At 37.1% G+C, this 26,659-nt stretch overlaps 1 protein-coding gene and 1 long non-coding RNA gene across 4 annotated transcripts in view; one reads left to right on the top strand and one right to left on the bottom strand.

The window, feature by feature from the left end:
- Positions 1 to 1,452, bottom strand: part of LOC145716594 (uncharacterized) — a 2,297-nt gene extending 845 nt beyond the window's left edge. Inside the window, exon 1 of the long non-coding RNA XR_014139399.1 lies at positions 7 to 1,452. This is a non-coding gene — a long non-coding RNA (uncharacterized LOC145716594). The remainder of the gene's footprint in view (positions 1 to 6) is intronic.
- Positions 1 to 26,659, top strand: part of KMT2E (lysine methyltransferase 2E (inactive)) — a 90,299-nt gene that overhangs the window by 56,942 nt on the left and 6,698 nt on the right. For all 3 annotated transcript variants that reach the window (XM_081800667.1, XM_081800668.1, XM_081800669.1), the window contains 12 exons: positions 1,258 to 1,296; positions 4,651 to 4,881; positions 5,001 to 5,131; positions 6,138 to 6,255; positions 7,183 to 7,292; positions 10,524 to 10,788; positions 12,351 to 12,449; positions 21,601 to 21,765; positions 22,059 to 22,367; positions 25,044 to 25,298; positions 25,459 to 25,603; positions 26,084 to 26,334. In XM_081800667.1, the coding sequence (XP_081656793.1) occupies positions 1,258 to 1,296; positions 4,651 to 4,881; positions 5,001 to 5,131; positions 6,138 to 6,255; positions 7,183 to 7,292; positions 10,524 to 10,788; positions 12,351 to 12,449; positions 21,601 to 21,765; positions 22,059 to 22,367; positions 25,044 to 25,298; positions 25,459 to 25,603; positions 26,084 to 26,334 (2,118 nt within the window). The remainder of the gene's footprint in view (positions 1 to 1,257; positions 1,297 to 4,650; positions 4,882 to 5,000; positions 5,132 to 6,137; positions 6,256 to 7,182; positions 7,293 to 10,523; positions 10,789 to 12,350; positions 12,450 to 21,600; positions 21,766 to 22,058; positions 22,368 to 25,043; positions 25,299 to 25,458; positions 25,604 to 26,083; positions 26,335 to 26,659) is intronic.

The following is a 26,659-nucleotide window of genomic DNA, read 5'->3' on the forward strand; positions in this document are numbered from 1 at the left end:
GCATACCTGTATTTTAAGTCGGAATCATAAAATCTGACTTTAAATAAGGCTTCCATGATCTAATTTAAAATTTTTAGCCAATTTTATGTCTTACTCTTCAGTAGGTACAAGTGTGTGTCTTAGTTTTTCCTTGAATGTGACGTATTTTTTCCTATTTGCCTTCTTTCATATTTCTTTTTATAATTTTTAAAAATATTTATTTGAGAGAAAGGGAAAGCACAAGGGGGGTGCAGAGGGAAAGGGAGAAGCAGACTCCCTGCTGAGCAGGGAGCCCCCTGGGGCGGGGGAAGGCTTGACCCCAGGACCCTGAGATCATGACCTGAGCGGAAGTAGACGCTTAACCTCCTGAGCCACCCAGGCGCCCCTCATATTTCTTTAGTACTAGGATTGTGTTCCTTTCAGTTGTTCATCTGAGTACTTCCATTCTCCAAAGTCTACCTAGCTCTTTTCACATGTTTTCCATGAAGGTTCATTGCCTTGTTTTTGTTAATAAATCTGCTTTCTTCTGACATGTAGTCTACACATAAACTTGACAGTTAAGTGTATTTGGATCTATATTGCTTACTCTCGGTTTATGTTTGTTAGTCTCCCTAGAGACTTTGGGGTGGAGTGATGACAAAGATAGGAATTAAATGTTAAATACTACTTCAGGACCCAGCAGATTAGTGAGCTGTTACTAAATATTTATTGAATAAATACAACTGTTTATTACTTAAGCCTCACTACATGTTCAAATACACTTACTAGTTGACTTAGAGGAAGTAGTAACACTATTTTATCACTCCCAAAACTTACCTAATGACTTCAAAAAATTACTGTAATATTACAGAAAATTTGAGATGTTTTTAAAGCAATATCATATACATATTCTCATGTTCTTCAATAGTCTGCATTCTTTTTTTTTTAATTTGTGTATAGTTGATATACATTGTTACTTTAGTTTCAGGTATACAAAGTGTGCATTCTATTTTTTTTTAAGATTTTATTTGAGAGCGAGAGAGAGCAAGAGCGAGCGTACAGTGGAGGGGAGGGGCAGAAGGAGAGGGAGAAGCAGACTCCCCACTAAACAGGGAGCCTGATGTGGAACTTGACCTTTGCCGAATACAGATGCTTAACCGACTGAGCCACCCAGATGCCCCATCTGCATTCTATTGTTAATAATAGAGTAATATTCTAGTAGATGACTTTAGTGAACTGATTCTTAAATATTATATCCAGTTTTAAAAAAAACTAACTTAGAATTTCATGTTATTTCAGGCCTTTCGTGAAGGATCTAGGAAGTCATCAAGAGTAAAGGTAAATACATTAAATTTAAGTCCTTAGTACCAACTGTCAGTTTTTCAGGAGCTTACTAAGTGATTGCTTGTACATAATCTTTATGTTCTCTTCATTGTGTATCATGTCATTGCTTATTATCTTTAAGATATGGCACCATAGAGAAGTGGCACCATAGAGAATCCTCATTTGATTAATATGCCACTTTTGGAGTTTATTCACACTGTTAAAGTATTAAGCAAAAGGAGATGGTATATAAGTAATTGCTAATATCAGATTTTGGATAATCTGATTTTCAGTTATTGCATTCCATGCCTCCCAGTACCACTTTGTATACTGGACATATGAATGCAAAATCACACTGAGAATTTGAAAATTTGCTATTTTTTTTTTTTTTTTGGTATAATTGGGATTCTAGTGATTTAGTCAAGTAAGTTGTTATAAAATACTATAAAATCACCATTGAAGTACAAAGTAGTCTCCTGTACCTTGAATTAATTAGAATATATCCTCAATTTTGTAGATGTCCAGATTGCTGAGAGAGGCAAGGCGTGTCAGCTCTGCCTCCCCCTAAAAGATAGGTGTTGGATCGCAGAGGTCAGCTGTGTAGTGTGACTATAGCTTTCGAGGTGATGTGGTTCAAGGATAATGGGTTTCTCAAGTTGTCAGATAGGAAAATAGGATGTGGGGAGCATGTTACAGTATATTTGTTGTGCCCATAGTGTAAAGCATAATAGTTATTCATTATTCCACGTTCTCTGGAAAACAGATCATTAAGCAGCTGTCTAGTGATGATGATTGCATGCTTTTGTAGTTCTTTCTCAAGAAAGTTAATACATGGTGTCACTCAACAGACTGCAAGCCCAAAGTTTCATAGAATGTTCTTAAAGTTGGGGATTTTATACTTACTATATATTTAACTTGGGTTTATGGGATATTCTCTGACATAGCATACAGTCTGAAAAAGTTTTTGAATTCAGCTAGTGGAGACTTAATATTCTTGATAGTTTCCTTTTCTTTCTAATTTATGCAGTCATTCCAATAGCAGGTTTACTGAAGATGGTGCATCTTTTACTTAAGTGAAATATTTTCATTTGTTATGTAAAGAAATGACTAAGGAAGTAAACTTTTAATAATGCTTTGTGCATCTTTAAAGATATTTTTTTACTTCACTCAGAGATACCTCATTGAGATCATAATAGTTCCAGTTAATAATTCTATAGTATTTATAGGTTCAAGAGATACAGAAGAATTTACTGTATCTAATATATACCAGGTCAGTAGAAGGCTTGGGTGGGGGAGAGAGTAAAAAAGAAAGAAAAAATTTTAAAATTTAAGATTTCTTCAATAAAGCTGATGAAAGCTTTGACATGTAGTATTTCATATTTGTGTAAAAATCTGTTACAAGGTGGTCAATTATAATGTGGGATTTATAATTACATAAAATATCAGTTGGTAAAAATAAACCTACTCCTGTCAAATAGTTGAACAACTTACTATAGTTTGTTTCATTGTAGGAAAGAATGATACTTTTTGATAAATTTTAGTGTTACTGTATGTGTGTACATGTGTAACAGGATATAGAAGGGTTTTTATGAATTCTACATGTGATTTTAAAATTTTAGTTATGTAGGTTGTACATATTTTAGAAGTAATCTTTTCTCATCAAGGTGTTCAGTGTTGTAGAAAGAAACTGATGAATAGCATTTACAAAAAATTGAAATGTCATGTGTTAAAACCAATTATAAATTAGAAATCTGAATGATGCTAATGAAACATAAATGTTTTTGTTATCTGCATTGATTGATTTTCATTCTAAGATTGCAAATAAGAATTGTTGTGGGAGGGGCACCTGGGTGGCTTAGTCATTAAGTGTCTGCCTTTGGCTCAGGTCATGATCCCAGGGTTCTGGGATCAAGCCCCACGTTGGGCTCTCTGCTCGGTGGGGAGCCTGCTTCTCCCTCTCCCTCTGACACTCCCCTTGCTTGTGTTTGCTCTGTCTCTGTCAAATAAATAAAAGCTTAAAAAAAAAAAAAAGAATTGTTGTGGCAGTCCACATTTTAATATATTTTTAAAATGTGTGGTAATTGTGCCTATCTATAAATTGCATTCCAGCAAGAGAAGTGTCCCCTTTTGTTGTTTTTTTTTTTAAAGATTTTTTTTATTTTTAAGTAATCTCTACACCCACCATGGGGCTCAAACTCACCACCCCAAGATCAAGAGTCGCATGCTCCTCTGACTGAGCCAGCCAGGCGACCCCCCTTTTTGCTCTGTAACAGGTTAAGAGAGGCTGTAACTTTTTGTACTTGGCATTTAGCATTCTTATCTTATGGGTTTTTAGTAGGAGGTATAGATGAAGAGCAAGTATTTAAGTTTAAAGGTCCGTGCTGTTACTGTGACCCTTGAATTTAGACTATGAACCATTTTGGGTCGTTTTACATTCTGTGAGATATTTTGTTCTCATGTCAAATTTATCATGTGGACAGTTGATTATAGATCTTGAAATTACACTAAATTAAGATATCAAAGTGTATGTTTAAATAAAACATGTTAAAATTGTAGTCTATCAGAACTGAGTACAAGGTAGATATTGACAGACTCTAATAAAAAATTTCATGTTATCTTTTTTTTTTTTTTAGAAAGTGCCCAAGAGAGCAGTGGGGGAGGGGCACGAGGAGAGGGGGAGAGAGAGAATCTTAAGCAGGCTCCACGCCCAGCTCGGGGGCCCATGCGGGTCTTCATCTCACGGCCCTGAGATCATGACTTGAGCCCAAATCAAGAGTTGGACACTTAACTGACTCACCAGCCAGGTGCCCCTACGCTCTTTTTTTTTAACCATTAGCTGACAGTGACTCCACAAAGTTTTGGGTATTTGCAGTTTTATTATTGGCCTCCATTTGGCTACAGTGCTGGTGTCATTGAAGCCTGAATTTATGCTAGTGCAACATCACGGGGCCTCCTTTAGTTTTCTAAGTCCTTATTTGTCTGGCATGCAGTATAAAGACATAGTAGGCTGCTCATTTGTGGTCTGTTTTTGTCTAGGACCAACTCAGATTTATATTATGTTCTTTTTCTTTTTTTTAAAGATTTTATTTATTTGACAGAGAGACACAGTGAGAGAGGGTACACAAGCAGGGGGAGTGGGAGAGGGAGAAGCAGGCTTCCTGCCGAGCAGGGAGCCCGATGCGGGGCTCGATCCCGGGACCCTGGGATCATCACCCGAGCCGAAGGCAGACGCCCAATGACTGAGCCACCCAGACGCCCCTATATTATGTTCTTTTACATAGATTATCATTTATTTGTGTGTGTGTGTGTATAAATACATATAAATACTTAGAAGTCCAGATATTAATGCTTAGTTTGCTATGGTTTTAGGGTTCTGCTCCAGAGATTGATCCCTCATCTGATGGTTCAAATTTTGGATGGGAGACAAAAATCAAAGCGTGGATGGATCGATACGAAGAGGCAAACAGTAACCAGTATAGTGAGGGTGTTCAGAGGGAGGCACAAAGAATAGCTCTGAGATTAGGCAATGGAAATGACAAAAAAGAAATAAATAAATCAGATTTGAATACCAACAGTTTGCTCTTCAAACCTCCTGTTGAGGTAAGTACATCATTTGCCAAAAAAAATTATGAAAGAAAAACCATTTTCTAATGCATATCTCGAGTAGTTATATTGAAAGCAGTCAGGTTTAATTAATCTCAGCATTTCTCTGATTTTAGAGCCATATACAAAAAAATAAGAAAATTCTGAAATCCGCAAAAGATTTGCCTCCTGATGCACTTATCATTGAGTACAGAGGGAAGTTCATGCTAAGAGAACAGTTTGAAGCAAATGGATATTTCTTTAAGAGGTATATTCATGTATTTTACCACTTATCTGTAGTTAAGAATTGTTTTTGGCTATTTTACTGAGATGCTGTCTGTGTTCGTATGTATTTTGCTTTCCTAAGTGATCATTTTGATACATTTAAACGTGTAGTGTGATTGAACAGTGACTAATGATAACTTTTGAACTGTAATAAGATATAGCAAAAAGCAGATGTATTCCTCAGTCTCTTACCCATCTCTATCTTGCTGACACTCCTACAGCAGTCTACTTCAAAGATAAACTGCAGCAATATAGGTGGATGTTAATTAAAAACTCTAATGATTACCTAAGATTATAAGGACTCCTTCTGCATCCAGTACCTTTCCCAACTCTTTGTAACATAATTGGTAGACCCTGAAAAGACCATTGGTGATCACAGGCAAAACCCCTTCCTCTTTATTAGATGTTAGATTTGCTCTTACATTATTGCCACCACTTTAACTGCCACTTTCTTGGTACTGGAATGTCTCTGGAGTCTCTTCTGTGGTTTGTGATTTTGGTGGGGATTTGATGTTGTGACCCATTGCTTCCCTGAGGTCTGGAAATAGTTGGTATCTCTAGAGAGATAACATTCTCAGTCTATATGATTATTAAAAGTATTTGTTTATAACTTGGGTTTTTAAGATTTGAAACATAAACAAGAATACTTTTACATACTAATTTTATCTGAAACAGTGCTATAAATCAAACTTAAGTGCACTAGGAAATAAGGATTTTAAAGGCATCCAGTTATGAATCCTTCTGTAAAGGCAGTAGTCACTCCCTTTTTATTTTTCCTTGTAAATTTGAATTTCTACTTTCAATTAATTACCTTTGATTTAGATAAGATTATTGGAGCAGTTAAAAATCTAATTAGCATGAACTAGCCCTTAATGAATGGGTTCTGGTATCAGATTGCCTGTATTCAAATCTTGGCTTCACTATTTACTTTGAGTCTTTTATAAGTTTGTTAATATGTTAATGTTTATAATGCATTTCTTTCTTTGTAGACCATATCCTTTTGTTTTATTTTATTCTAAATTTCACGGGCTAGAAATGTGTGTTGATGCAAGGACTTTTGGGAATGAGGCTCGGTTCATCAGGCGTTCTTGTACACCCAATGCAGAGGTAAGCTTATAGAAATCTTTTTGGGAGGCAGGGGTTTGGGGGATGTATGGAATCAAGTATCAAACAAATCTGGTAGCCTTTTTAACCATTGATGCATTTTATTATTGCCCAGTGTGATTCCATTGTGAAAAATTAGGTGATATTGGGCTGTGAGGTCTTAAAAATGACTTTGCACATTGAAGAAATTGTGATGTTCTTTGTAAAAGAAAATACTGGACTTCTGTTTATTTCTGAAGCTCTATTTATGGGTCAAATACATGATCTGATTGGATCAAGATAGATGACAAAACTGAAAGCTAAAGTAGATTTTATATGTGCTACTATAAAATTTTTTATAAAACTGTTCTAATTTGGAGCCTAAAGTAGTATTTCTGGGTTTGGTTTGGGTTTTTTTTTTTCCACACGCCAAAATAAACATTAATTTATAGCTATGTTACAGTTGAGTATAGGTTTTGAAACCAGAACTTTCTAGATTCGTGTCTTCTCTTTGACGAACCAGCTTTGTAACCTTGCCTATGCTTGTTTTACCTTTAAAAACTTGTTAAGAGGACTAAAGGAGTTAATACATGTGAAGTACCTAGAACAGTGTAAGTATGGTGTTAACTGTACCATTACTCATGACTTCATGTCATCAAATCGAAGGTACCATCCCTTATAAAACTCCCAATTTCAGGGGGAGGGGAAAAAATATGCATTTTGCAGTCAATGAAGTGTAGTATTTGCTTTTTAATGCTACATGGTGGACTGTAGAGTTTGCATCACTGTACTTGCAACTACCACCGATTTATAGTTACAAGTCTTGTAATTGCATATTTTTCCCATTGTACTCATGAATTACTTTGAAAAGTTTTCAAAATTGCAGGATGAGGTGCTTCTAAAGATAGAGAATAATTTATAAAAATGTAAAATTATTCTTTTAACTAACAGGTGAGGCATGAAATTGAAGATGGAACCATACATCTTTACATTTATTCTATACAGAGTATTCCAAAGGGAACTGAAATAACTATTGCCTTTGATTTTGACTATGGGAATTGGTAAGTCCAAGTTTCTAAATATGTTATCTGTTTTGAAATAGTTCCTTAAGGTCCTCCTAAAAATCGAGGTATTGTCATTACTTCCATAGCTTTTTAATTGTATTTATTATGAGGCAATGAAATGTACTTGAAAACAAGCATTTTGGTGTCAACTTCCACTAAGCGTTATTACTCAGTTCTTTTCCAAACTTTATTATTGTAATGTAAATGATCATAGTAATTAAAAAAGGTAGTCCTAATTCAGCCATACAACACTGACCTTGTTTACATGAGACTTTGTTCTTTCTGGTATTTTAGGGGGTACAGTTTTAGTCTTACAGTTAATTTGGCTGATCAGTGTGAATGGATAATTTCACTTTTGCCCCTCAGACAAAAGAAATTGTGTAAATTTTCTTTGCAGTATAAATTGAAAGGTTTTGTTGGAGTCCTGTAAGGAAATTCTGAGAACTGTTCTGAAACACTAGGGAAATAAACTTAATTCTGAGCATAAAAACTTCAGTTTAAATTCTCTGTAAATTATATTCTGTAGTGTTTTGCTTTCACCTTTTCTCATTCATTTCTTTTGAGATTTGGTTCTATTCCGTGTAGCTCTAGTTCACTTATTTTCATAGCCAATGGCATTTATCCATCCCTCTTATTGGATCTTTAGATTTACCAAAACTGTTTCTATGACTTTTTGAACATGTCTTTATGGGCACATGTTCTCTCTATGGGAGGGAATCTAGGGGGTGTACTTGCTCAGCTCTAGGATGCGCACGGCCTCAGTGTTCACCAGACATGGGGTGATGAATAGTTTCTATTCTCACACCCTTCTTCCTTGCTCCACTTCCTTACGACTTTTAAAAACTGATGCTAATTCATGTGAAATGGTATCTTTTTATGTTTTTAATTATCATTTTCTTTATTTTATGAGCCCAAGGATCTTTTTGTATTATTAATTTGTCATTTGGATTTCCTCTCTTATGAATTGTTTAATCATCTTCAATTTTCCTGCTGGACAGTCTTTTTCTGATTTTTGAGGGGGAGAGGGGGATGGTTCTTTTTGTATCCTGTAGTCTATTTGGTTATAAGCATTTCAGTTCATTTCCTCCTATTCTGTATTTTATTTTCAAAATTTTGTATGGTAACCTGTTTAAATGAGTCAGTTTTACATGCCTATTATGTTTTCTGTCAGTGAAATTCCACTTCCTGCACTGTGCATCTCTACTTGATTGTTGGGAGTCAAATTTAGTATAGCTTACTAAGCATTACCTTGTTAGCCCCTTTTCTCCCAGATGGTGGAAAATTTAGCATAATGGCTCTTTGCTCATTGCTTTGAAAGACTGTTTCCCATAAGTGGTTAAGAATATAAGCTTTTGGGGCACCTGGGTGGCTCAGTTGGTTAAGCGACTGCCTTCGGCTCAGGTCATGATCCTGGAGTCCCGGGATCGAGTCCCGCATCGGGCTCCCTGCTCGGTGGGGAGTCTGCTTCTCCCTCTGACCCTCCTCCCTCTCATGCTCTCTGTCTCTCATTCTCTCTGTCTCAAATAAATAAATAAAATCTTTAAAAAAAAAAAAATATATAAGCTTTTTATAATCTGACTGGTTTCAAATCCTAGCTTGGTTGCTTATTATTAGCTATGTAACTTTGGACCAATTCTTCATCTCATTATATCGTAATAGGAGAATAATAATACTCACCTAACAGGAATGTTTTGAAGATTCAGTGAGTTTAAGATATGTAGAGTGTTTAAAACAGTTCCTGGCACAAAATAAGTGCTTTTAATAAACATTAGCTGTTTGCCATCATTATTTGCCGTTGTTATCCTACAATCAAAGAAAACGTCTAGAAAGAGTTTCAACCTAGTTTCTAGTAATACCTAATTTGGGGAGGTGGGGGCATTAGATCATCAGTTTTTGAGTTCTATCCCTGATTCACAGATTTTAGCCAGTTTGACTTATACTAATCTTGAAATTGAGTAAGGAGCAGTATTGGAAACTTAGGAAAGTAAATTATTTTTATGGCAAACAAACATTAAACTACTTAAAACATGTAAAATGGGAGGCTTCTACTGTTTAACTCAGGTTTGGGCATTTTGCCTGCATCCTGGAGAGAAACTAAATGATGGTGGTAGGGATATGGAGGGCAGAGGTAAGAAATACTGAGGAGATGAAAAATGTGAGCTTTGGACTCACACAGACCTGTACCTGAATGCTGTCCCAACCGTTTAGTAACTGTGTCACTTTGGACAAAATGCTGAACCTCTGTGCACTTTTAATCTTCTCTGTATGGTAGAAGTAATAATTATCACTGCAGTGAAAATGAGAGATAGTGCAATTATTTTTCAAGTGTCCATTTGAAAGAGGGAACACCTAAGAGTGGCAAAGGGAAACATAACTTCACCTTTTTTCAAGGTGGCTTTTTATTTTTTATTTTTTTTTTAAAGATTTTATTTATTTATTTGACAGAGAGAGACACAGCGAGAGAGGGAACACAAGCAGGGGGAGTGGGAGAGGGAGAAGCAGGCTCCCCGCAGAGCAGGGAGCCCGATGCGGGACTCGATCCCAGGACCCTGGGATCATGACCTGAGCTGAAGGCAGTCGCTTAACCAACTGAGCCACCCAGGCACCCCTCAAGGTGGCTTTTTAAAGACACCTGGTTATCAAAGTCATTTCTTAAAGTGTAAGACATAGTTCAGGCTTGGGACCACTGAAGTAAATACCATTTTTGCCTTAATGTGAGCCAAAGAATCATTTTACTTAAAAGGACTCAATTTTAATTTATTGAGTTTTTTTTTCTTTCTTCTAAACCATAACTGGGTCAGAAATCAACTTCTTTTTTTTTTTTTTTAAGATTTTTATTTATTTATTAGAGAGAGACAGACAGCAAGGAGGGAACATAAGCAGGGGGGGAGTGGGAGAGGGAGAAGCAGACTCCCCGCCAAGCAGGGAGCCCGAGATGCGGCGCTCGATCCCAGGACCCTGTGATCATGACCTGAGCTGAAGGCAGTCGCGTAATGACTGAGCCACCCAGGCACCCCCAGAAATCAACTTGTAATGATTATGTTTTTTAAATGAGGGGGAAAAAACTTCTTTTGTGATAGTTACCATGGGAATGCAAATGAGTGAAAAGTAAGGATTGCTTATAAGTAGTAGTAGTAGCATACAATTTTACAGAGTTGCAGCTTAAAATGGATTAGAAAATTTTGCACTTTGTGTCTTGAATAAATATTTAACTGGTTATCTTTCCAGTAAATACAAGGTGGACTGCGCATGCCTCAAAGAAAATCCAGAGTGCCCTGTTCTAAAACGTAGTTCTGAATCCACGGAAAACATCAATAGTGGTTATGAGACCAGAAGGAAAAAAGGAAAAAAAGAAAAGGATATTTCAAAAGAAAAAGATACGCAAAATCAGAATATTACTTTGGATTGTGAAGGAACAACCAACAAAATGAAGAGCCCAGAAACTAAACAGAGAAAGCTTTCTCCATTGAGACTATCAGTATCAAATAATCAGGTACTGAACTATGCTCTTCTGATTCTCAACAGAAGTCAGCAAAAGAAAATAATCTGTCATATTTTAACCTCTTTTTTATGTAAAATGGTTTAAAATTTTTAAGTTAAATCTGTTATTTAATGAAGTGCTTAGAAACATGAAACACAAGTAGAATTTGTGCAGTGTTTGTTAAGCTTGTTAAACAACTCAGCCAGCAAGTCCTTGCAGAATTGAATACAAGATTTTTCTATAACTGGGTAATTTAAAAACTTCTCCCAGATGGTATTGTCCTTAGGTTAATAATAAGTGTTTTTTTTTTTTTTTTAAAGATTTTATTTATTTATTTGATAGGCACATCCAGAGAGGGAACACAAGCAGGGGGAGTGAGAGAGGGAGAAGCAGGCTTCCCACTGAGCAGGGAGCCCGATGCGGGGCTCGATCCCAGGACCCTGGGATCATGACCTGAGCCAAAGGGAGACGCTTAACGACTGAGCCACCCCGGCACCCCAATAATAAATGATCTTTTTTTTTTTTTTTTTAAAGATTTTATTTATTTATTTGACAGAGAGATAGCGAGAGCAGGAACACAAGCAGGGGGAGTGGGAGAGGGAGAAGCAGGCTTCCCGCCGAGCAGGGAGCCCGATGCGGAACTCGATCCCAGAACCCTGGGATCATGACCTGAGCCGAAGGCAGACGCTTAATGACTGAGCCACCCAGGCGCCCAATAAGTGTTCTTTTTTGTTTGTTTGTTTTGTTTTTTTTTTAAAGATTTTATTTATTTATTCATAAGAGACAGAGAGAGAGAGAAAGGCAGAGGGAGAAGCAGGCTCCCCGCAGAGCAGGGAGCCCGATGTGGGACTCGATCCCAGGACCCTGGGATCATGACCCGAGCCGAAGGCAGACGCTTAACCATCTGAGCCACCCAGGCGCCCATAAGTATTCTTAATTTAAAGTCTTAATTTCCTTTTTTTAAACATTTGGGGCATAATTATATCAATTCTATAAGGATAAGAGAAGATTTTTCAGAGAAAATTCTCTTAACACATAAGATAATTTTGGGGGATGAGTTTGGCCCATATGTCTGCCCTGCCAGCGATGCCCTCTACATAAATGGAAGTTAGGAGGGACCATTTAAAATGAAAATTAAGTAAGGTTTCACACATCTCCAGTACCCCGTCTTCCGTAATTCGGTAATCAATTTAATGATAATTTCCCATAAGCTTTAAATTGAACAAACATTTATTGAGCACTTGGTGTCAGTAGGCACCAGGTTTTATGAAGTAATTTTATATGTTTATGTTTTGGGAAGAATATAAACAGAAGGCTGTGCTACCATATTTGACCTTGTGGGCTCTATTAATAACATTATTGACTAGAACTTTAAAAAGCAAAATTACTTAATTTTGAAAATTTTCTTGGTTTAAAACCAGTTTTAAAGTTCTGAAATGGATTTAAGTAGGCTTGTACTTTTATTGTGTTGAATGCATTAGTAGTGGTCGAAAGGCATTTATAATAGTTCAGTGTCCCTAGTTTGTAGATGAAATAGTAGTTTCTTTTATAAAGCAGTCATTTCCATCTTTCAGGAACCAGATTTTATTGATGACATAGAAGAAAAAACTCCCATTAGCAATGAAGTAGAAATGGAATCGGAGGAGCAGATTGCAGAGAGGAAAAGGAAGATGGTAAGTTGGGAAGCCAGTAGCTGCTTCGTGCTGTCTCTTGGGCTGGTGACAGCTGCTTGTCCCATAGTAGTTGTTGCTGCCTTTAGGAGAGTTTTGACCCTGTTCTTTGTTTCAAGTTAGCAAATATGATGTGCCACTGAGCATTTCTCTTTGGCTTTGTTACTACCATGCAAGTAACTTGCACGAATCTTCCCTGTTTTTATGTGTGTTTGTTAGAAATTTTAGAATGTGTGACATTTAACATCTTTGAAGCTGAGAACTATTAATAAATTTTAATGCCAGAATTACTGTTCAGAATGTCTTTCGTTAGCGAAATGTATCTTTTCTCTTCGTAATTTAATGTAAAGCAAAAATGGAATTTTAAAGCTTATAACAGCGCCAAATAAATGACTTATGTAAGAAAAACCCCACTCTTTGGTAGCTACTATGTCTGTATCTCATACTGGTATCATAAAATAAGGTTTTCATTAAAATGCATTTGGTATTTATGTTCCTTGTTCTACTTTTTATACAGATATTTGCAAGTAAATAATACAAGATATTTTCTTAGAAATCCACGTTAATTTAGCAGTGGCTATAATATTTAGACCAGTTTGCCCAAGGATTTGAAAATGATTTTATACACCAATTAATAATCTTAGTATGGGTTTCCCCCACTCCCTTTTATTTTGTATGCTTCCTTGTTTCCTATCTGTGATTTTCATGCTGTATTGCATGGAATCTCAGGTGTCCTATACTTAGGGTAGGGAGGGATAGGATCTTTGGAATTTAGTCATTGTAGGCCTACTTAATGTAAGTCTGTTATATTGCCTGGATGGTCATTCCTGTAACAGTATTTCATTGTTGATGTTCAGAATTATGAGAGCCATGTGGAACTGTTTCACAGCTTCTGGATTTCAGAGACACTGCTCTGAGGGGACAGGGTGATGTTTAAAAAACTCTATAGGAGAAAGTACTGAAGGAATTGGTTATAAAGAGAGGAGTTTTTTCCTTAAACCTAAAGGAATTCTTGAACCCTTTTCAAAATTTGGATACATCTAAATTATCTGTCTACCCAAATTACCTGTGGCCCTCTCTTGACTAGATTTTCAGTATTGGCCCATTCATTCCACAATAGCCACAGCAGTGCAAAACCAATTTAGAGTAGAGTATCACTGGGTTTTGGATGAGGCATGTGTCTGGTAGGAGGAGCCTCTTTTCACAAGAGACTTGAAGGGCTGTAACAACTGCTTTGAAAAAATCATGAGATTTTTAAAAAAAGGTTTATTTAATGCTCTTACAATAATTTTACTCAGATTGCATTTTTAAAAAAGTTTTTATGACTGTAGGGCTACTTTAAAAATCTCTCTCTTTTAATGCTGAGAAAATCGTGAACTTAGAACATCCTCATTTTCAGATCCCAGAAGAAAATAGAAATACCCTTTTTCTGATGGAACTTTGGACAGATAAAAAAGGCTTACTTGGTCCATTTTTGGTCCTGATTTTACCTGTTATAGTATGCTGTATTAAATAATAATTATTAATATATTTAATAATTAATATATTTTATGTTACATATAATTAATAAATTAATATAATAATTAAAATCTGTGTCCATTTTAGCATATTCATTTTAATATCTGCTTCTAAGGTTGCTGTGCAGCTGGGTATTTTTCATTCAAGTAAATTGTGGAAAACTTGAAAAGTATCAGTGTTTAGAATTTGTCTGGTATTTTGAAGGGATATGAAAAAAATACTTAAAAATATTTGCTCCTTGACCTGTAGCTCTCAAAATCATCGCAGTGTTACTATGTCTAATTGGTACATTTGCTTTGATATCTCAATTACAGAATTTTTGGATATACTCAAATAAGCAGAATGTGAAAGCATGCATCCTAGGATTCTCAAGCCAACTGGCATGGTCTCCCCCACCCCTGCCAACATATTAGTATTTGTGAGGAACAAAATATTTGGTTTTGAAAAGTTTGAATATTAATCAGCCTTTGGTGTCTGCCTCTTGTATTGGTTAGGTTAACATTAGTAGTTGGAAAGACTAATTAGGACAACGCCTGAGAAACATGTTAAGCTGATTGAAATCTCCTTCTTTGACAGACTTTAAATCATTGTGGATATAATAGGAGATACTAGTTCTCTTGTATATTTATGAGATTGGGATATAAAAGGAGTTAGTCATACTCTCCTCCCAGATAAATACCATGTAATGTCCAAATTAAAATATATTTCAGCCCATCCTTTTGTAGTATAGCTTGAAGTGTAGGAAATTGATTCGACAGTGTTTACCTACATAAATGGCTTTCATACACAACCTAATATTTAGCATTTTGCTCAGTCTCCCAAAAATTGCACCAGTGGATGTATTATTTTGGTTGCTTGCTTGTTCTTTTTGGTGGAGTTGGAAGATAAGACAGTGTCTCTGCCTTCAGGGGCATTTACAGAAACAATTACAGTGCAGCAAGAAATGCGGTAAAGGAACTATAAATATGGTAACTTAGAGCTGTGGGTGGGGTGGGGGGGCTCAGAGACCGTTTCATGAGATAGGTAGTATTTATGATGGACCTTAGGAGTAGGGGTGGAACAAGTACAGATTAGCTTGTAGCTAAATTGTATGGCATTGAGTGGAGAAATAGCCTGTAGGGAAAATAGCCTGGAGGGGGTTATAAAAATGATAAATCCTACTTGGCTGGGATCATATAGGCTGTTTTTGAGGGGAGTAGGGGAGGTAAGGTTGGTTGCTAGCAGATCACATGAAATGTTGAATGATAAAGATTTCATGGAAGAATATTTATTCAAATTATTATATAACCAAAATAGAAAGCTATTCTTTTATGAACATTTTCCTTTTCCCTCCAATCATTATTTTTTCCCCTTAAGAAGTTACCTACTTACAAAAGCAAATTTGTGCCTGAATGGTATAGAACTGAATAGATTATTGACATTTGCTTTTTAGCTGGTAAGAAATACTTCTCTGGCAGTGGGTTGGAATTGACTTTGGAGAATCTTACAATCAGCTCAGTTAAGCGACGGCAGTTGAAATACAGTAGGCTGTTTATACTCACCTGATTCCAAAGCCAGGGCACTACTGAGTGGACGCCCCCAGGTACACAGTAGTAGGTAAGGTGAAGTGAGGTGAGGTGGCCATAACCTTGTCAGAGGTAAAGAGAGTGTGCGGCAGGAGGCTATATTGGGGAGCTCACCGCATTTTGTTAAACAAGTGATCAATTAAAACATAAAGCTTTTGAAAGATTTAAATAAAAAAGGAGGCTTGCCCCCCTCCCCCAATTTATAATGGCATGAAAAGAACTTCCTAAAGTATCTTCTGATCTGTTTTCAAAATAATTTTTTGTGGCATTATGGAAAGACTGTACCTTGGGGATATATAGTCTTGGTAATATTTGATGGTATATTGTTGTCAGATTGCTTAAACTGGAATCCAGGGAAGGTGGTTCAGGAGGCCTTCACACTTAAGAGGATAGAGATTTAAGAAATGGGCGCCTGGGTGGCTCAGATGGTTAAGCATCTGCCTTCGGCTCAGGTCATGATCTCAGGGTCCTGGGACTGAGTCCTGAGTAGGGCTCCCTGTTCTGCGGGGAGTCAGCTTCTCCCTCTCCGTCTGCCACTCCCATTTGTGCTTGCTCTCTTTCTCAAATAAATGAAAAATAAAATCTTTAAAAAAAAAAAAAAGAAACAAAAAGGGTATGAAAAGATGGTCACCCAGGTTGTGAGATGCTTGTCAAGCAGCTAGGAAAATCTGGAATTAAGTGTATATCACTGGGATATAAACTACATAAGGGCGAGAATCTGTCATTTTGTTGTAATAGCCCCAGCTCCTTAGGGGAAAAAATGCCTGGCTTTTATGAAGTACATGATCAGTAAATGAGCCTACTAAATATTTCTGGCAGCCATGTAAGTAGAGATATAAGTAGTGAATTAATTGAAGCTTCCTTATAGGCCAGATAGTGTCCTGGAGGCCTTGCCAGGATGCAGGAGTCTCCATAATTTTCTTATCCCTCATCCTTCACACCAGAAATTACTCCACAGAACTCTAAGACATTTTGTGAAAAAAAGAGCTCTTTGGCCAGTTGAGTAAACAGTGCTTCAGGTCCCCAACTTTGAGTTTCCCAGTATACACATGGTGTGTTTAAAAACTTACTCTGTTTATGAAACCATTTCATAAACTTAGACACCCTTGCAACTTGTTTGTTGTGACACCTTTGATATCCTACAGATTTTTATTTGATGGAACAAGCATCCTGTGGGAAAAGCCTAGAAAGAATCCTGCTGTTCTTAATGTCTCTAGGAAGTAACTTGACTTAGAAGATTGCTTTAGAAGATGCAGAAGAAATTTTAATAGTAAGATATCATTAGGATAAATTTCTTGTCAGGAAAGTCATCTGAGGATATGTGAAATATATCACCCATCTGATCAATTTTCTCTTATAACATGACTAAGTTTATGTCAGTTACTAATTTTAATTTTCTTAAAGAGGTCTCCATTTTCTCTCATTCCAGAGTTTAGGAATTGTGTTTCTAAAGATGAGTGATTAATGACATGGTATTGAATAGCAAAAGGGAACCCATTTATTTTTATTGGTATTCTGTTCAAACAAAATGAGGATATTCAGATTTAGCTGCCTTGTAAGAAATTCAAGATTTCCAAAATCTTGTTAAAATACTTCATTCCATGCTTTCACATAACAGTGACATGTGCTTTATATAATATATACACAATTCTTACTCATTTAACAAAACTGTGAGTGTTTGCTATATGCTGAGGACCGCTGAAGGTACTGGGCGGCCAGGTTCTGGAGAAGCTTTCATGGAGGATGGCATGCATGGAATAAGAAATATCAAAGAGGAAGCAGTACTGTGAGGGTAAACTGAATCATCATGTGGTAGAGAAGAAATGGGGATACCCCACAAGACATACTTACTAGTTTGGAATTACTCTATTGGTAATTAGTAATCTTAACCATTTTTTAAAAGATTAATAAATTAATCTCTAACTCTTGTTCAAGAGGATAAGCAAAGTTATTTGAGTGAGGAATCTCTTACTTTCTCTATTTCAAGGCTGTGGGTAGGGTAATTTGGCAGGCTGACCCTGCTGGTTCCCTTTCCTTTAAAAGGCAAGTTTTTTATTTTAAGAACCACTTTCTACCCATTAGCAAGGTAAAAAGAAAGAAACCGTGAGTCCCTAGAGGTCTTCATTTTGTTTCCTTCCCAATTCTTTCACTCTCCTACGAGGCACATTGTCCTCTAAAGCTGCTGTGGGGTACCCACAGTGCATCAGCTTGTTTTTACTCAGTGAAAAAGTACCATTATCTCTGATTATTAGGATAATTTATAACAATTTACTCAGTGGAGTTTATTTTTTCAGTTGCAGTACTGTATAAAACTTGAATAGGTGTTCTTTATTATGTACCCTTGAACTGTATGGACCTCACCATTTATTGAAAGGAGGCTTAGACAAGATCTTCATCGTCTCTTCCAAGTATATCAAGTTATATGATTTCAAGTCAGATTGGTGCTCCAGTGTGTTTATATATGGAAGAACGAAATTGAAACAAAAATACCTACTCAAGTGATAAAGTCCTATAAAGGGATGTTAAGCAGACTTTTTTCTGCTTACAGGAATTAAAGTACTCTGTTCTATTTGCTCTATAAGACCATAAACTAAAGATACATGTCATAAAAGCAATCTGTTGGATAGATCTCATCAGGGATCCTTCATAGTTCAGTTTAGCACCCAATACTCCAGCATTAACAATATGTCAAGTGCTAATGTAGTATTCCTGAAAGGCAAACCTGTCTAATTCTAATTCTGTATCAGCTCTGTGATTGCTCAGCTCAGGTAACAGTGATTCTGAGGTTGGGTCATGGGCTTGGAATAATGAGTCATGGTTACAGAATACACAGGTCTTAGCACTAAGCCGTATCTGAACTCTATCAAGCACAAATGTTAGGGTCTGCTGGGCTTAATTAGGACTCCTAGTTTCTCTAATCCCCTACACAACCTGTAATTACCCCAAGCTATCTAATAGAACTGGTTATTTTTCGGTTAGGTCTATAAAATTGGTAGGTTTTCAGTCGTTAAATAGATACTGTGTATCAACAGTATTCCATGCAGTGTGAACCAAATGCTGAACGACACAGGAAACTTAAGGAATTTAAAATAAACGTAGACCAGTGTGCTCCTATTTTTTCATGTAGAAAAATCAAAGGCATGCTTACATTTCCAACATTTGTGTGTTTCTTTAAGATGAGATTGTATTAAAAGTATTCGGGTATCTCTTTAGTGCTTTCAGTTGACAGCTGTAGTAAATGTGTAAAGAGTTACGCTTCATTTTGCTTTATGTAGTATCAGTGGTGGTTAATTGGAAAGAGTAAATTAGGAACCCGGAAACTTGGATAGTAACTATGGCTCTGCCTTTGAATGAGTCACACAATACACATGGGCTTTGGTTTCTCGGCAGCACAGGACTAGGTTTTTTTTAAGATCTTAACTAGCTCAAAAAGATTGAGTCACCTCTAAAGTATTTTCCTTTGACTGTCAATTAATTGTATTGTTTACACAGAGTTCAGTATTTTTATTTTATTTCTTGAGAGAGAAAGAGCGCACATGTGTGCAAGCTGTGGGAGGGAGGGAGAGGGAGAGAGAGAATCTTAAGCAGTCTCCATGCTCAGCACAGAGCCCAAAGCAGGGCTGGATCTCATGACCCCAAGATCGTGACATGGGGGGCGCCTGGGTGGCTCAGTCGGTTGAGCGGCTGCCTTTGGCTCAGGTCATGATCCGGGGGTCCTGGGATCGAGCCCCACGTCCGGCTCCCTGCTCGGCGGGAAGCCTGCTTCTCCCTCTCTCTCTTCCTGCCACTCTGCCTACTTGTGCTCTCTATCTCTCTGTCAAATAAATAAATAAAATCTTAAAAAAAAAAAATCGTGACATGGGCCAAAGTCAAGAGTCAGATGCTTAAGCAGGGCACCCTGGGAGTTCAGTTTTTAGGTCTTTATGTCAATTTTATCTTTCACCCTCACTCTAACCATCTAAAACAAGTAAATATTGAACTATGTCAGATTTTTGTCATAAATTCATATTTATCTTAAATACTGGTAATTTTGTATACATAAAATGATTCTTGCTAAGTTTGTTTCTTTTGGAAAAATGTACTTTTCGTCAGATTTTAAAATTTTTGAAAAGAGGAAATAACCACAATAGTTAACCCCTTCTCCCTCCTCACCCCCTCCCCTGTTGAACAGGTGAAGCAGTTAGGAAAATCTTTTTTTTTTTTAAGATTTTATTTATTTGAGAGAGAGACACAGTGAGAGAGAGAGCAAGAGCAGGGGGAGGGGCAGAGAGGGAGAAGCAGGCTTCCTGTCGAGCAGGGAGCCCGACTCGGGGCTCGATCCCAGGACCCTGGGATCATGACCTGAGCCGAAGGCAGACGCTTAACGACTGAGCCACCCAGGCGCCCCAGAGAATCATTTTTTATTACTCCAGATTTCTAAATTTAGGATTTCTAAATTTAGGATTTTAGAAAAGCCCTCATACAGAGATAGGATTTTTATAAAGAGCCATGAGATGAAAGGGTAAAGTTTAAGTAAAACTTCCAGTTCCAGTTTTGACCACATTTGCCTGTGCTGTTAATTTTAGTGCCCATTGCCCATCCCAAAGCAAGAGAAGGTGTGTGTGTGTGTGTGTGTGTGTCCACAAACAAGCAGCCTTACCTCTGTGGACCTTAGTTTTCTTACCTGCAATATAAAGTGAGGATAATAGGTCTTGTAAGAGTGAGACTAACTAGAAGCTTAGCAGTATTGTCACAGGAGTTTGTCCCCTTACTGAGTGTAAAAAATGAAGAAAAAGGGGCGCCTGGGCGGCTCAGTCAGTTAAGCAGCTGGTACTTGATTTGGGCTCAGGTCACAATCTCAGGGGCGTGGGATGGAGCCCCACTTGGGTCTCTGCGCTCAACCGGGTAGTCTACTTGTGGACTCTTCTCTCTCTCCTCTCCCTCACCCCCTCCCCCTGCTGGTGCACATGCTCTGTCTCTAAAATAAATCTTTTTTTAAAAAATGAAGGAAAAAATACAGTAAGCAGTAGTTTCCAGAGTGTGTCTTAATGCTTAAACCTCTGCTGATAGTTACCGGGACTAAAGCCCCGAGCTTGCGTTCCTAACCCTTCTCTCTCACATCACTGACAAGAGGAGGAAAGCCAGATGGCTCTGAGACTCAGGACCTGGTTCTCTTCATCTGAAGAATTGGGCGGTCCATGGAAGCGCTTCCTGTTTCTGGTTGAAAGCTGAAGCCCTTGCCAGGCCCATCAGGCCAAGGCTCTGGGTCTTGCTTTGAATACTCTCTCTCTAAGGAGAACTGAAGGACAAAGGAACTCTTGCCTTAAACTGTCAGTGGAAGACAGGAAGGTCAGAGGGTAGTAGAGTGCCTTGTAAGAACTCCGACGGAGGGCAAGAAAGCTAAAGTACAGATAACCACTGACGCTTCGGGAATGCCTCCCATTTTCCAAGTGCTGTTGGCAAACTGCACAGATACTTTCTATTTGAACTCAGTAACAATTCAGTGATGTGTAATTATTATTATCCACATTTTGTAAGAGGCTCAAAGAAGTTAATAACTAGGGTCGTTAAGTTGCCTAGGGTCACAAAGATAGTAAATGACTAGTAGAGTCATAATTTGAACCCAGGACTTCACCTTATAATATCCTGCCACATGTCAATAATGTATTCACTCCCTAAGTTTCTGTGAATGGGATCTTTTCAACATTTATTAACGTGGGAATTTTGAACGTTATTTTAAAAAGGGTTAACTTCCCTATTGAGAAGGATTTTCAGTTTGGTAAAGCAAGATAGTTTCTTATGCCTTTTTTTTTGGGGGGGGGGGTTGCTTTATCCTTATCGTTGACAATCATCCAACAAGTATTCCTTTCATGAAATGTATTTGTAATAACAGGGCTTCCTGAGATGTTTCAGACTCTGAAGTATCTCGAATGAGTATGTTAACCGCCCCCTCCCCCCAAGCTATCATCAATAGAAATGTTTTGCTAACATCATAGAATTTATTTTTTACATTTGTCATGAACAGTGGGACTTTCGAATTTTACTTCAAAACAATGACATTTATTATGCCACTTGAAATTTAAATTTTGTAGACAAGAGAAGAAAGGAAAATGGAAGCAATTCTGCAAGCTTTTGCCAGACTTGAAAAAAGAGAGAAGAGAAGAGAACAAGCTTTGGAAAGGATCAGCACAGCCAAAACTGAAGTTAAAACGGAATGTAAAGATGCACAGATTGTCAGCGATGCTGAAGTTATTCAGGTATAGTTTTGTTTTCATACTTAAGCACTTTCTGATAAAATTGTCACACCTGAATCTGTAAAGAACTTTTAACATCTAATGCTGTTCAGTAGCATTTTTCAAATCCTGAGAATTCAGACCTGAGACATAAGATTCTGTTTGCTTTGTTTTAGACTAAAAAAGTCATGTTAATTTATCAGAATTCATAAGCTTAAGGAAATTAGCTTCTGAAGTAGATGAATGCTTTTAGATTTCAACTTCTCACTTCTGTAAACACAGTGTCGGAAGTTCCACTCTGTTGTATTTTGAATTAGGAACAAGCAAAAGAAGAAACTGCTAGCAAGCCCCCCCCTGCCAAGGTGAATAGAACTAAACAGAGAAAAAGTTTTTCTCGCAGTCGGACGCACATTGGACAGCAGCGTCGGAGACACAGGACTGTGAGCATGTGCTCAGATATCCAGCCATCTTCTCCTGATCTAGAAGTCACTTCACAACAAAACGACATTGAGAACACTGTACTTGCAATCGAACCTGAAGCTGAAACTGCACTAGCAGAACTAATTCCCGAAACTGAAGCTCCAGCACTTACTAAATGTCCTGCCAAGTACCCGAAAACTAAGAAGGTAGGGCTCTTCAGGAGCAGGGGAACTCTTCTAATGAGAACGTCTTATGATGTTAAATATATTTGTGTTTTTAAGATTCAGTTTGGGGGGCGCCTGGGTGGTTCAGTCGTTAAGTGTCTGCCTTCGGCTCAGGTCGTGATCCCAGGGTCCTGGGATCGAGCCCCGCATTGGGCTCCCTGCTCAGCGGAAAGCCTGCTTCTCCCTTTCCCACTCCCCCTGCTTGTGTTCCCTCTCTCACTGTCTCGCTCTGTCAAATGAATAAATAAAAAAATCTAAAAAAAAAAAAAAAGATTCAGTTTGGAACATCTCGTAAGGAACAGAAGGCATAGTTTTTACACTTAAAGAGTTTTTAAACTAAGAATGAGAATCACAAAACAGTAAAATCAGTTAATAAAAATGTTTGCACTGTTGTTAACTTCCTTTTAGAATTGCAGATCACAATGTAATTATTTTAATAATTTATGAAAATTCCTTTTTATGCTCCTATGTACTAAATTTACACTTTGCAGAAACAAGTGGTTTTACATATGTTATCCTTTATTCTTTGTATTTCCTACAGTTTTCACAGTATAGATAGATTATAAGAATTAAATGTGAAGAAATTGCTGATTGCCATAAAGAAGGATAGTTTTAGAGGAATTTATCCATCTTTGAAAAACTGTCAGACTTAGTAAAGCAATTATGGGAAACTATTCACTGAGATAAACCAACCTGAGCTTTACAGTTCAGAAATAACAGAACATCCTTAGGAAGCACCCCTAGCCCCCAGTAGAATCTAGTAGATTGGAGCAGAGATATCAAAGTGGTAATCCTTGGGCTCTTTTTTGGAGGGGGGCGGTTAGATCGTAACAGGTTTCTTCTTGTACATTTACATAACAATGTTTTGAAACTTAATTTATCTTGTTCTTACCAGATCCATTACAGTTTGAGGTACTGTGAAACCAGGAGAAGTATATTCAGTAAACATCTAGGATGAACCCAGGACTATACTTTAATGGCGAGTCAGAGGGTTAGAGACAAGATCTAAACACAGTTCTAATTGGAAGGCTGTACTCTTCCTTACTGCCCCATGGATCTTGAATAAGCAAGCCCACACTTGCCTTAAACCATGAGTAGTTAAATGTATGTTAATTATACTGGAATTAAAAAAACAAAAACAATGAGCAGTTATTTTTGCCCACTTTGGAGGGACAAAAAATAATTGCAACTTTTCTTTGTAATTTAGGTTAGTGAAAAGAAAAACTCATGTTTAAAGAAGATACTTTCTTAACTACAAATATGACATAATTCCTGCCTTTTAATTTTTAAATGGCTAAATTATTGTGGCACTATCAATTTATTTAAATTCCTGGTTTGAGATGTAGACTTTTACTCCCATTTGATTCTCTAAAAAAGCCTCCTTTGCCACAGGTTTTGTTGATGGTATTCCCTTCTTTTAAACATACTATTCGAGCACCAAATTATCATGATTTCCCCTAATGTGAAGGCTTCATTCAGTGTAAGAAGACATAGTACTTACTCTGGGCCAGATACTATGCTGCTTGAAGAGCTTTATGTATGTTATTTAGCTCTTTTAATCCTCACAATAACCACAGTAACCAAAACCCAGAGCTAGTTTCTGTATGACCCTTCTTTTACAGATAAGGATTGAGATGTAGAAAAGTTTTATAACGTGCTTGAAGTCACGTTGTAAGTGGCAAAGCCCGGATTCCTACCCAGGCAGCCTGGCTGCAGACTCCACAGGCTTTCTCTAGTTTGTCCTGGATATGCAGTTGTACATACATTGAAAAAAAAGGGGGGGGGGAGGGGAAAAATGCTAGAATGTTTTAATGATTGTCACTGGAAGACCATGTCGGTAGATTATTTTTTTAATGTGTGTGTATCTATGTGTGAGAATGCATATACTACTTTTAGTACTTTTTTTTTTTAACAAATTATACGTAGAGTAAAAATAACAAGCATATCATCTGATTACCAGATTGGAAAGATATGAATGCCGACAGAGCAAACAAAATGTGCTTGTGCTGACAGATGTAATCCTTATTTCCATGCCTATTACAACTGCTTTATTAAATAACTATAGCTAGCCTACAAAAAAAGTGAGTAGTCATATTTTAGGATCAGGTATATTCATATAACCAGTAAAGACTGAACTACATACACTGTGGATAAAAATAAATTAACAGAATTAACTGAAAAAGGACTATGTAAATTTTCAAATAGTGATTGTCAATGCTGACACCTTTTTTTTTTTTTTTTTTTTTTAATGTATATGCATTGGTCTCATCATCTAGAGATTCTGATAGGCAGCCGGGGTAGAAAAACACTGCATAAAATCCGATCTTTCTTACACACTGATAACAGAAGCAGTAACAAACCTATAGTACTGATGTCTCTTAGACTTTGCTATTTTACAAAAAGAGCATTTTACAAAATTTTACAAAAATGTGTTTTCTTCCTGGCTGAGTACTATTGTATAAAAAATTTAGGAGTAAGAGAAGTTAAGAAATGTAATGATGTACTGATGTACTGATTTTTTGGACATCTGTGAATGATTTCAATTACCCAATGTATCATTTTGGAAAATACTATCAATTTCAAATTTGGTAAGCAAAATGTTCAATAGGAGAATCTGTGAGTTACATATAGAGTGATCCAAATTTTTCTTTTCTCTAGCACTTGGTCAATGAATGGTTAAGTGAGAAGAATGAGAAGACAGGAAAACCTTCAGACAGCCTTTCAGAAAGGCCTCTGCGCATAACTACAGATCCTGAAGTGTTAGCTACCCAGCTCAATTCCTTACCAGGCCTGGCCTATAGTCCCCACGTATACTCTACTCCTAAGCACTATATTCGGTTTACTTCACCATTCCTTTCAGAAAAAAGGAGAAGAAAAGAACCTACTGAAAACATTTCTGGCTCATGCAAGAAGGTAAACTTTTCTTTGGATATAAAAATCTAGGATGAGCCACGGGCCAGTCTCCTTCCTTAACTACCATTCCTGGTAGTGAAGTGCTTTTAGAATCAGTCTACATATATAGGCTATATAAACAGCTACAAACTGATTTCTATTCATTTGTTATGTATTTCAGCGATGGTTGAAACAAGCCTTAGAAGAGGAAAACTCATCAATTTTACATAGATTTAATTCACCCTGTCAAGAAAGATCCAGGAGTCCTACAGTCAATGGTGAAAGTAAAAGTCCACTGCTACTAAATGAATGCTGCTCCCTCCCAGGTGGAATTTCTTTTCGGTGTTGTTTTAGTGTGAAGACACATTCTAGTTATTATACATGTGATAAAAGAAGCATTTTATTACATTTTTTTCTGTCCTCTAACCTTTTGGGTAAAGATAAACATGAAAACCTTAAATTTACAGTACCATGTATATTGGGGCTTATGGGTGAATTTTAGGGCTGCTTCTCAGATCGAAAAGAACTCTTGGAAATAAATTAACATCTGTCTTCTAAGACTTCTCAGAGACTCCTAGGCCCGTAAGCCATTTGGCAAGATAATTTGTGCTGTAATAGTAAAATTAACTCACATGGGGGTGGGGAGAGATGATTTCATGTTAGTAGAATCTTTAAAAACCCTGAAATTTGGTTTGGGGCTGAAATTCATCATAATTACTATTGTTGATGTTTTGATCTTTCCCAGAATATATTATAGATTGTAGCAAATGCCAGCAGTATAATGTCTATGATTATTGCACCAACAGATCTAACTACACCACTAAAAAAACGAAGACTTTATCAGTTGCTAGATTCTGCTTACTCTGAAACCTCCACACCTACTCCTTCACCGTATGCTACACCGACTCACACAGATATTACTCTCACGGACCCATCATTTGCCACTCCTCCACGGGTAAAATCAGATGATGAAGCTTGCAGAAATGGTTATAAGCCCATATATTCACCAGTTACCCCAGTAACTCCTGGCACACCAGGAAATACCATGCACTTTGAGGTGAGAAATTTAAATGGGGGAAAAGAAAACCTGTGGGGATGGTATTTAACAGCTCCCCCCCGCCAACAACTATTGTGCTTCGATTAGGAAAAAAAAAGTTTTTAAGAAACCAAAAGGGCAAATTTGGAACATGCATTAATGTGAATTTAAACTTTTACATTTTTATTAAAATGAGCATAACTTTCATCTTACTGATACTCAGCATCAGACTTAATGGCTCTATGTGTATCAAACTGACCTTAAAGCCAGAGGTCTTACATGGGGAATGGAAATAGAAAAAAGTTTAAAACCAAAGTCTGTGTAACAGTTAAAAGTTTTCATTTCT

The sequence above is a fragment of the Leptonychotes weddellii genome, chromosome 12, assembly GCF_054177405.1.
Source record: "Leptonychotes weddellii isolate Sample4059 chromosome 12, ASM5417740v2, whole genome shotgun sequence".
NCBI classification, from domain to species: Eukaryota; Metazoa; Chordata; class Mammalia; order Carnivora; family Phocidae; genus Leptonychotes; species Leptonychotes weddellii.